Source organism: Patiria miniata, unplaced genomic scaffold, assembly GCF_015706575.1.
Source record: "Patiria miniata isolate m_02_andy unplaced genomic scaffold, ASM1570657v1 HiC_scaffold_2, whole genome shotgun sequence".
NCBI lineage: Eukaryota > Metazoa > Echinodermata > Asteroidea > Valvatida > Asterinidae > Patiria > Patiria miniata.
The window spans coordinates 9,834,546-9,846,657 of NW_024037058.1; the positions used below are offsets into that span (position 1 = coordinate 9,834,546).

The following is a 12,112-nucleotide window of genomic DNA, read 5'->3' on the forward strand; positions in this document are numbered from 1 at the left end:
TTTTTGGAACCAATCTCTTGGTTGAGAGATTATTCGCACATGGTGTTTCCGCAAACCTTTCATTCATTAAATCAGTTTAATTTGGTGACAACTGCCGTATATGAATTTACTTAATTGCAAAATAATTTGTAAATAGCTGAGATAAAGGTCAAACTGACTAATGTATTAATTATTGTTATTAATTATTGTTATTTCAAATATTAAAAAGAAAATATATTGAGACCACAAGAACAAAAGGGTGGATAATTGAATTGCCAGATGTTCTGTTTGTTTACTTTTGAGATACGTCAATTGTTTGCATTTTTTGTGATACTTTCATTTTCCCTGGTCTTTGGCTAAATTAAGCACACAAAGGAAAGGGGGAAAGTTATCGGAGATGATATTAAGTACTGTAATTAAATCGTCTAAAAATATTATTTTTTTTTAACAAGTGGTATATTATGGGCCACACAAATGCTGACATTTTTTTAATTAATTTTTTTTATGAACTTTTATAAGAATTTTAAGACGAATCAGAGTCAAGGCAAGTATGTCTATTGTTTGAAACTTTGGTTAGAGATAAAGTCTTAATGTCTTACCTATTTCTAAGTTGATTTTAAACATATGAACTCAAAATGATGCCTTCTTTGGAGAAAATTAAAACAGAAGGACCTTTCCTGTCGTTACAAATCAAAATCAAACTTCTGTTGACAATTTTTGCTCATCGATTTTATTGATGAATTTTATTTTTGTGTCGATATATGCCGATTCAGATGTGCAGATGACAAATGAAGTATACCAAAATACAGTTGGAGAGTATTATTTTGGAAAAGTTCAGTTATTACCTTAACTGAATGCCGGTGTTGAGGCGATGAATGTAATATAATTCTCTCAATGAACTTGAATAAAGTCTGTCTCCAATTTTTGTTTTTTCGTTTTTGAAACTTGAAAACTGTTGTGAGGATCCTAAAAAGGATGAAAATTGTTATAAATATTTTGCTTCAATGTAAACAAGAAAGTTATAGACTAATTTCTTGATTTCTTCTAAACGACAGCAAGCCAGACGGAATAAGTGCACAGGGTGTTTAGTACCAGTACGATCTTTAATCCAAATGAGCTTTTTGATAATAATTTGCTAGGTTAATTTTGGGATAAATGCAAATGTTCTTGTGCTTGCCTTTCAATCCTAAAAGACCTGCACCGGAATTTGTCGCTGGCCTTCCCTCCCAACCTGGGCTGTAAAAGGCACATTTTTTTTTTTTTTTAAAGAGAGTTGACTGTGAAATGCGCAAACCAATTCCCCCGCAGCACCAGACCATCCCCACTCACCCCCGGCAAATTTAAAGGTATACATTCGTCCGGAGTTTACCAAAAATATAGTGTTTTAAAATATAAGTTGCCAGTACAGAGGTCTGAAAACCCCCTAGTTGTTTACATCTGACGTGGGAGTATTTTGGCCTGTTCCCCCCCCCCCCTAAATTCAAGCCATAAAATAACAAGCCGCGAATAACTCATGTGAAGCCTGACTTTGATCATTTCGATAAAAATGTAAGTTGAGTTTTGAATGTGAAGACCTGACATTTATCCAGCAGCAACCTCAAAACAATGAAAACAACGAGCATTCATTTTCTGACCAAAAAAAAAAAGTGTGATGACTTGCATTTTTTTTTGCATTGCATGAAACGGCTCGATTTTCGAGGACCAAAATGTTGTACCTTGAAATTCTTGACGCGTTGCGAAACCGCTTTGGTTAAGTAAACTAATAATTTCTACTTTTTGATGATCTTCAAACTATTGTTCTGTTATAATATTTCGTGGGAAAGGCATTTCAGAGCCCAAAGAACGCATCCCGGAAGAAGTGACTCCGATTTGAGTTGAAGTTTCTTAGGGCAAAACAAAATTACGGGACATTTTGTTTCAACAACCAAAAGAAAACCACTACCCGATCCATCCGCTGTACTAACAAATCCTCATTCGTTTGCTTAATATTATTAATTAAACGAGTAAACGACCTTCCAGATTTTCAAGCCTGTCAATATTATGTCCAGATTTTTTTCCCCAGATTATGCTTTTGGCTCGTTGCCATGGAGTGCACCACATCCCCGCGCGTCCTTCTTTCATTGACCCTCCCCTGGTGATGCTGCATCCCATCTGTGTTACCATGACGACAAGCAATGTTCCTCCTGCCTGCCCTCTTTACGCATGCGGACTGGACTCGTATAGAGGGGCTTCAATTTTGTACAAGGTCGCAGGTGGAATGTCTTCACTGACGGAAGCACGTTCTCATCATGTTAATAATGTGAATGCACGAATTGTACTCATTTTTTTGTTATGCAGTTTTACGAAGCTATAAAAAAAATAGTTCAGAGTACGCGCTACTTAAAAAAAACCCAAACCGATCTCCTGTCAGTACTCCAACAAATTCTCCTAACGAATTTTTGTCTTTAATGTATAGTTTATGTTTAGGAGAAAACACTTTTCCTTCTACAACTCTCTGAAAAAGGGGTTGTATAAATTTATTATGTTGGGTTGCTTACATCATCATCCATCCAACTATACTATAAGCTGTTTGTTTCAAATTTGCAAAATGCCGGGGGGCAGGAATGGCCAAAAAGCTGTCAAAACTTGAAAAATCTTATTTTGACTGGAAAAGTTGGAACTAAATTATATAATGTGTAATTACTGGCAGAATCAAAACAAAAAAATATGATTTGCTGTAATTTTGCTTCAAAATCCGGTTTTTAATTTTTGGAAACCCCCCCCCCCCCTAAAAAAGCCGGTTTTCTCGGTACCCGCGTGCACGATTTTCTACTAATACTATTCCTTCCTCCATGATTTAGCATTTCTACTAATCTTCAGGGACCAACAGTCCCGGTTCCTCCCTTGACGTCACTGATTTCATGAATGTGATGTAAACACTTATTCAGAAGATCGCGGTATCTTCAACGAACACTGGACCGGATTTTTTTCCCCCGAAGGTCTGAATAGCCGGTAATAGGCCTACCCATAGACCTACCCTACCGGCAGTGCCCAGCGCCCTTCACGGAGGTGGAAACTTTTCGCTGAAATTCGTGTGGGGTGGAGTTGTACAGTTCCAATTCCTGGTACAATTCCAACTACATTGTACATCCATGCATAACTACTATAAGGTGTTATATTTCAGTAAGAGGGACTATACCGCGTGCCATTCTACAGGTAGTGTAGGGGTTAAAAACTATGACCTCGAATTGATACGACAGATGTCCGAAGTAGATACCATCTGACGAGGAAGTAACTTTTATCGGAAAAAAGTGATGATTCTGAAAAGGACATGACTCTTGTTTTTAAGGTGTCCGTTTTCCTTTTCAAAGAACACGGGTCGGCATTCCGATCAAGGTTTAATACTGGAACAATTCGAATACTGAAACCAATGTATGAGGCTTATACACACACCAATTGTACGCAATTGAAGACGGGGGGGGGCAAAACTTTATAACATAGTTACTAATTATTATTCGTTTTAACGTATACATTTGGCAAAACTCACATCGATGCATCGCTCAGTGTCAGAAAATGTTATGTTTTATGTTTATTCCGAGCGTATAAGCTTGAAACTCGTATCACATCTTCGAGTTTTGTGACAATCGAAACGGACTGACTTTCTGTTTCTTTCATAATTCAATCAATACATTTGAAGAAATTGTAAATAGCGCCCTCACCCGGACATGACCCGGATCTGTATATCGGATCGTTTTTGTTTTGGTAGGGCGGGGGAAACTTTTCGGGCGTTACCATTGTATAGGCCTAGCCTACGCCTGTATTTTGTTTTCTTTTAGTCCACAATAATTGTCAAGTCCAAAACACGGCGCTCATAAACATTAAGTGATGCATGCGCCATGGAAACTATCTACGTCAGTACGTCACCGTACTTCACCCGGATAATTATCACGACACAATATTGAACGACTTAGCGGGAAAGCCCCTCAATGGGACAGGGTCGCTAGGGGGATCTGGGACGCTGCCCCCAGTGCAAGCTCGTGTGTGGCGGCGTCATTTTCACGCTGTGTGGGTCCGGTTCAGTTTCCTCGTAGAAGACCTTTTAAATTTGATAAATTCTTGGCTCGGCTCCACGTAGCTCGCGTAGGCCCTCAGCTTGTGTTTGTAAACAGGATTTAGGTTGAACTTTCGAAACTTCGGGAAAGGCCTAATTTCTTGACACGAGAGAAACCTTATTTTGCAAGAACCGGGAGGGGGTGTCGTTGAGTAAATAACCACGTTTGCCAATTGAATTTGGAAATAAAACAATGTATCGCAATATTCTTAGCAAGTTTTCCCCAAACTACACGATTGAATCATTGGTCATCTCCGTGAAAACTGTATATGCCAGATTGCATTCACTGTTTATACATTTCTGCTAATTGTTAAGAAATCTAATTATTGTATGGACAAATCTCGTACATTTTTAATTATGTAAACAAGTTATTGCACTTAAATTTAGAGGACCAGAAACGAAATATAACACTAGGCAATGATTATCAACGAACCAGAACCGTTCATATTTTTTCCCGTTAAATTAAAAAAGGTTAATGCTCTGAAGCCTCTGATGCTGTTTTTAAACTGTAATTAATCATTTCATTGTCATCATTCTCCCGGACACTTAATTTCTAATGACAATTGTGTTATTAATATAAACAAATTATTGTGCTTAAATTTTGAGAGGAGAAACGAAATACATAACAGATGATCAACAAACCAAACCGTTCATTTTGTGCTGTTTAAATATAAAGACGAGTTAATTGCTCTGATGCTGTTTATAAACTTTTTAATAATTTCTTTGTCATCGTTTCTCTGAGACAATTAATTTCTCATGACAATTGCTTTCATTTGTAATTAGTTCTTTTATATCAACCCATTCAACGGTCCCCCACAAAATACCTTATTAGTCTGAAACGTCGGTTGCAACGCCTGGGCAAATTTGAAACGGCCGGCGCTGCGGGAGCACGAAAAAATTCCATTGAGTTAGTCAGGTGCGCGCTTGCTCTTTGTAATGCAAATTCTCTGATCGTCTGGTTGCGTAGTTACCGTGAGACAATATTTCGCTAGCTGGCGAAAGTCCAAAGTGTCGCATGCGACGGTTGAAAAACGTAAACACAAGGTGTGTGTACGGCGACGGTTGCCGTAGACGATATCGATGTCCTGGAGACGCGGGAAAACTAAGACTGTCTTTTACGAACCAAAACATTGACGTTCACTGGTTGTGCGTATACGATGTAAACAAACTAACGTCTGTAAATGCATGCCGGAACTGCTTTTTACGAAAAATCTGTCGTACCACAATTACGAGAAGAATTTTGTTAATGATAAGAACTAATTGATAATTATAAAACCGTTACGAAGGCCGACTATCAAACGCGCATTATTCATTTCAAAAATTGAAATAATCAAAATAGCAATATTATGAAAGAACAAGCCATTTTCACCTTGAAATAAATTCTTTTTGTTTTGCAATAAATTTCATAAGACTTCCACGCAGGGCCGGCCATATTTTGCGCGTTATGAAATTTGTGCGTTATGAAATTATACAGAAGTCATCTTAAATACTCGTTACTAAACGGAAGGCTAAATTATGGGTAGATTTTTTTTTTAATTTCTTTCCATATACATAGGCCCTATTTTGTCTGAAGTATTTTATGGCAATCGAAAACTTAGTAAATTTTTTTTTGCGCTAAATAAATATTTACCACAAAAACATGTTATTTTATCATCAATTTATGGTGTTTCGATAATGTCAAGCCCAAGATTTTCTTTGCAATGTATTGTTTCCCTAAGAAAAGGGCACTACGTATACGCCCGTCACCCAGTCTAGGCCTTTTCTTTTTAATTCTATGTATCAATTTATTTTATAATAACTTTTTAGGACCACGTAAACCGTTTTTTTTTTAAGTGAGGGCCTTTTACCCGTGATAAAATGGGTGTAGTCAGGGAACATGTAAAGTTTTCCTGTGGGAAAGTTCACGATGAAGTTGTCCCCGATACCGAGAGCTAGGGCCTGGTACAGGTTGCCTACACGGGGCGTTGCTTTGTTTGTATAGCAGGGTGCAGACGGAGGTCAGTGTACAACAAGGGCAAACAATTCTCACATTCCTCGTATCCAATCTACGGTGCTTGGCATTGTTACTTTGGCCCTCCCAGTGCGCCGGAGCGCGGGAATATGTACCGGTCTCACACAATATCCAGGTGCCCTTTATTGTAGACTTTGTTCAAGTCTTGGCTGCATGACTAATTGTGATGTCTGATACCAATAATGTTTACGTATAAGCTAATAGCGACTTGATTGAGGCTATAACATGTAAATTTACCCGCACCCAGACGCGACGGTATCTATTTAGTGGTAGGGGGGGGGGGGGGGTGTTATTAAGGTCAACAGCTTCCCGCGTCTGATCACATGTTTTAGAACAATACATTTACTGACTGAAACATAGATGAGGTGAAAAATACACACGGTATGTAAATTATATAAATCCCATAAATTGAGATTATATTTTAATTGGAAATAGACCAAAGAAATTTTGCCTAAAAGTAATAGGCCAAAACATTGGGTCCTCTAACTTTTTGACATTCCAGTCAGTGAGCAGTTTGCAGCAGTTTTATGCATTTTCAAACTGAAGTAATAATGTTTGGACACGCGGTGTATATTTGCCGCACTTTGGCAATATCATATCATGATTGGGTACTTTTGGCCTGATTAATTTGTTTTTGTTTTTAATATCATAAACGGGGAAGGACATTTGTGCGGGCATAAATAGAAGTTAAGCAAACTCGGGAGTGACAGTGAATCACAATAATTTAATTTGGTGTTGCGTCCTGGAAAAATTGTTCAAAATTTCCATGATATGAGTTGCGAGATCTACCTGTGCCAAGTCAACATGCGTCATGCAGTTACACAGGGCGCGTAAATACCACGGTTTCGATTGGTTGGCTGTGAAATGACGAAGCATGTATGAGTGCAGTGACGAAGCGGATTTTCAGTGCATGTAACACACACTGGCGCGCCCGAGCCGGATTACTCTCTGTCCTCCACTGACTCTGTGTGTGTCTGGGAAGTATGCATCCGCAACTATTTCATAGTGCTCGTTAGAATTTAAACATTTTCGCGCAAAGAAAACTTGCATTTTTTTTTAAAGTGTACTTAGTAATTGCCAAACTACATTTTATCATATCTATCAAGAATACTGGGCCGAAATATCTGTTTTTAATAAAACCTGAACCCAGTGACCTTTGAAAGGTTCTTTCACGATGCGGATTGATATGGGCGGTTGCTAGAGTACGTCACTGCACGAGATGATTATGAAAACAAAATACACGAACGAACGTAAAAAAGCCGGTACGAGCAAATAACCGCCAGATGAACTCAGGCCGTTTGAGTGTGAGCTAGCTGAGCACAACGCACAGAATTTGTGTCGATCTGGTGGTTCTGAGGCAAAGGATCACTATCAAAGGATGAATTTCTCGAGGAAAATTACCAGTCAATTCGCCGAGATCTGTTCTATGAACGTGAAAAACATGGGGCGAAACAGCTGTGATCGCAATGGTAAGATTTTTGTGTCCGATTCGTACGATCGATGTTGCCAGTTTTCAAATTTGTCACCATGCACAGACCAACCGGCTTTTTTCTCCTTCAGCTAAATTCTGATCTCTTTTAATTCTTTTCTAACAGGGAAGGAAAAAGAATCCTTCGAGAAGACCTATGCAATCGGCCAACTGCTTGGAAGTGGAGGCTTCGGAACCGTCTACGCCGGCACTCGAGTCCGAGACAATTTGCCGGTAAGTTGAGCATGTACAAAACAACATGACAAAAATTCAGACAACTTTACCGGCTTTTCGCTCCATCTTCAGTATCCGACCAAATTCTGGAATCAAACACTTAATCTGATGTTCTTGGTTTTTTGCAGGTTGCAATCAAGCTTGTGACGAAAGAAAAAGTCAACGATTGGAGTCAGGTGAGTCTAGTGAAAAGCTTTGCATTTTGTCGGTGTTTCGTTCAACAAAGACATCCGGCATACGTTGGACACAACACGTAATGCATGCAGTGCGTGTAGTGCCTGTCAATGCATATGGCACGGTGCCAAGTTTGTACACGGAGCAAGAATGCCTGTCTAGCCGGCCAGCTGGGATGGGGAAATGCCGGCATGGCCGGCTAGTGATATTTACCATTCACAGTTAAAGAGACGTTCGTTCATCTTTCGCTTTCAAGATCACATTTTCGGTGGCAAGTTGGCCTGTCTTTGTTTCTTGGATTGTAGTTGTACGAATGTATGGAATCCACAGGGCCAGACGGCATGGTCCGACCCATTGTGTCAATGAACAATAGAAAACACGTGGCGCGGTAACCCGGTGATGTGCCCCCTGCATTCCATGCATGGAGCGTATTTTACCACACCGGCTGTACCTTGTCTTTGTTCTCATACCGGTGTTTCAAAGATTTTTAATTGATGAAAACTTGTATTGTTTTTATTTATTTTCCAGATGAATGGCCAGAAAGTCCCACTTGAGGTCCATCTCCTGAAGAAAGTCAGCCACATACGGGGCTGCATCAGAATGTTAGATTTCTATGACAGAGCAGACAATTTCATCATAGTCATGGAGCGCCCCGAACCTGCAAAGGACTTGTTTGATTTCATCACAGAGCGGGGGCCTCTGGAAGAAGAGCTCTGTCGAAAATTCTTCCGGCAAGTTGTGGAGACGACGCGGCGATGCCACGAAGCCGGTGTCCTGCACAGAGATCTCAAAGACGAGAACATTCTAGTCGATATGAAGTCTGGCGATCTGAAGCTGATCGACTTTGGATCAGGGGCCATTCTCAAAGACACCGTCTACAAAGATTTTGATGGTGAGTAGGCGTTGGTATAGTCGGTGCAATTAAAGAAAAAATGCTACCTGCTACCTGGAGTGTAATTAAATTTTATGGCATGGAGTCAGACATTAGTCACTACAGTTGGCTGGTATTTCTGTTCCATCTGGATGGTTACTGCCATATGCTCTGCACAATATTAAAAACACCCACTCAAAGCATGAAGGATTGGGATCCAACCTGGCAGTGCAACTTGACCAGTTTACACATGTAAAACCGCCCACTCAGATACTGTAACAAGTACATGTAACTCTACGTTTGATGTCTTTTGTATGACAACTTTAATTTGATTGAAATCCGAGATAATTGATTTTTTTCCTTTTTTTGATTTTGTTGCTTTATGCAGGTACCCGAGTCTACAGCCCACCAGAATGGATCCGTTCCCATCGCTACCACGGCCGGCCTGCCACAGTCTGGTCCCTGGGCATCTTGCTGTACGACATGGCGTGTGGAGACATACCCTTTGAGCAGGACGATGAGATCTGCCGAGCCGAACTCGTCTTCAAGGACGGAATCTCCCAGTCCTTGAAGCATCTGATCTGCTCCATGCTCCGAGTCAAACCTATGCACAGACTGAATCTGGACGAGATTCTGGAACACCCCTGGATGAAGAAGGGACAGTGCGACGTCAACGCCAACGGCAAACAGTTGATGATGTGCACGCAGTCGGCAGGGAGTGAGGAGAGCATCAATCGGTCGCCGCTGAGCAGCGCCAGCTCCAGCGAGGAGGACCTAATCAGAGACTCAAACACTTCTTCCAGCGATCACATGCAATGCTCAGACCCATGCACTAAAGATACAACTACCTGCCCGTCCTTCTACCTTGAGGTCGAGTGCTGACCAAGAATCTATCCCTCCCACCACCAAACTTGGATGTGCTGGCCAATCCACCAATTTGAAGGACTTTGAACTCATGGATTCTTGGAACAATTACTGTGGTCATATTTTTAGAGTTTTTTAACAAAGTGCAATACTTTTATTAAGTTATGTCACAGACAAGTCCCAGCATTCAACTGCAAGTCAGATTTTATTTATCGCACCGACAGTGCATTGAGGTATTTGCGAAGACTTATATCTATATATATTAGTGTTCATGTTAACCAAATGAGTGCAACAACTAATGTGCCTTCCAGTGTCGAAACAGTTTTGGTTGATGTGGCTTGTGTGTCTGACTTTTTACCTCAATGTACTGGAGTGTATGTGTGCACTTGCCTAGGGTAAATGTGTCGTGAAAAAAAAAACAATTTGTATTCAATGCAAGCTGGCAGCAATATGTTAGTGGGCGTTTTGGTTGAAAACATTTTGCCAGACAGTCTTTGTTTTTGGGCAAAGTTCCCAAGATCAAACCAACTGGGTGAAAACATCCTGCTAACCTGATGAAGCATTTCCTTGATTTCTAGAATTGTGTGGATCCATGATAATAGAATCAACCTGTGCAAACATCCCTCTGTGCTGTCCGGCCAAATATGGTGCTGCCGTTTCACTGTAGGAAGAACATTTTGTTTTTCCGGATCTACCAGTGTTTTAGTGAAATGGTGTTATAGTAGAAACTGTGTTAATTTTAGTGTCTAGTTCTGCACAGTTTATGTGGTGTTTGTGAAGTATTTTCCCTTCTCTATTTAAATTCCAAATTCATTCAAGTTTGAGACGGTTTTTAAGTTGATGGTGCATTTCATGTGTTTTAACATAAAAACCTGTTGTTCGAAATTCCTGACAGACCGATATTAATTATGTCTATCAAAAACTTGTCAAGTTCTAAGTTTTCATTCAATTTTTGATTATTGAACTTGTTTTCACTCGTTTTTTAATCAATTTTTTTCTCAATGTTCAAATTTTCTTGAGCTTGCTTGAATTTGGAAAGTCTATTTTTTATTTATTTATGTCATCGTAATGCTCAGTTTTTTGGTTGTTTTTTTACCCTATGGGAATGAATGTTAATGTTAACTTATTTGTCAGGTTATACCTCACTGTATGTTTTAATTATTTGTAAATAACAGAGTGTATATTTTTTTATATTAATATTAATGCAATAAATTCATGTTGCCAATGTGGCGAAAAGAAACACACTTGTGAATTCAGTTCGTTTTTTCATTCATTTATAGGGGGAAACTATCACTTTGCGCCATTATAAAAAAAATCGGAAAAAATTTTGCAACCTGACGCCCCTTCCGTGGTTGTGTACAAAGTCCATGGAGAGTCAAGAAAATATTCGAAGTATTTCCTAACAAAATTGGAAATGTTTCTCAGTCCCGGATTCATGTCTTATCATTTTTGCAATGAATGAACTTAATATATATGAAGAAGAAAGTGGCGTCAGGTTGCAACATTTTTTTCCAAAAAAATCACTTGAATATTGTGGAATAAAGAAATTGGACCCCTGCCATTTTTTTGTTTGTTTGATGGAGCCCACCTAGGAAGTTAGAAAAACACAACCAGCATTCTCGGCAGCGAAGTCACGGGGGAACAAAGACTCGCCAATTCCCTCCACCACAAAAGGGCCACTTTCTTCCTCCTCCCCACCCCCACATTCAATGACTCACGAAGCCTGAGATGTCTACCAAGAGAACCGTTTCTTTGTTCCCTCCATTCCTGCCTCCCACCGTCTTAAGGCGGGTCAGAAAACCACAAATTCCTGCCATGCTGGGCCCCGTACACTGACCCCTAATCTCCCACTCGCACAAAAGAGCGTACAGGGCGATCGGAATGCGACGGTTACATAACCGTTGCGATGTCAGACGAGATGTAACTATTTGATTATTCAAATCTACTGCGTCATTATTCTCCTGCATGACGTATGTTAACGATCGTTGCTTCTTGCTTAATTAGTCTGGTACTGAATGGCTAACATACCACTTTATGTAACCATGGAGGTAGAATTAGAAGCGAAAATATCTACATGTGCACATTGTATTCGCTTCTTGAATTAACGATCCTTGACTTGCAACAAAGGTCTAGACATACATGTACATGTATTTGTGTACATGTGCTCAGTTTTTGCAGAGATATTTTTAGTACTGTTTGCTGTATAGGTAACGTCATGAATATCCTCGCAAACAGCCAACACAAACTTCCCGCGCCAAACAAAGTTAATTGTCTCCACCATGTTAAAAACAAGTGGACGCCCCTTAATTTTGTTGGTTTATCCACGGTGGCCCTCACTTCCCCTTGTTTTGACGAGGTAAAGTTTCATTGTTTTTCGCCCCGTTCAACTTTCAGGCATGCTGCATATATACATGTACATGT

At 39.8% G+C, this 12,112-nt stretch overlaps 1 protein-coding gene across 1 annotated transcript; it reads left to right on the forward strand.

The window, feature by feature from the left end:
• Window positions 1-7,315: 7,315 nt before the first annotated feature.
• Window positions 7,316-10,935, forward strand: LOC119726459 (serine/threonine-protein kinase pim-1-like). The gene is made up of 5 exons (XM_038198162.1): window positions 7,316-7,549; window positions 7,676-7,782; window positions 7,911-7,958; window positions 8,485-8,848; window positions 9,216-10,935. The coding sequence occupies exons 1-5, from the start codon at window positions 7,459-7,461 to the stop codon at window positions 9,707-9,709; spliced, it is 1,104 nt and encodes a 367-aa protein (XP_038054090.1). The 5' UTR covers window positions 7,316-7,458; the 3' UTR covers window positions 9,710-10,935.
• Window positions 10,936-12,112: the final 1,177 nt, after the last annotated feature.

Coding starts and splice junctions, on each gene's coding strand:
- LOC119726459 (XM_038198162.1), top strand. CDS start 7,459: ATGAATTTCTCGAGGAAAATTACCAGTCAATTCGCCGAGATCTGTTCT. Junction 7,783..7,910: donor GAGTCCGAGACAATTTGCCG/GTAAGTTGAGCA, acceptor GGTTTTTTGCAG/GTTGCAATCAAGCTTGTGAC. Junction 8,849..9,215: donor CGTCTACAAAGATTTTGATG/GTGAGTAGGCGT, acceptor TGCTTTATGCAG/GTACCCGAGTCTACAGCCCA.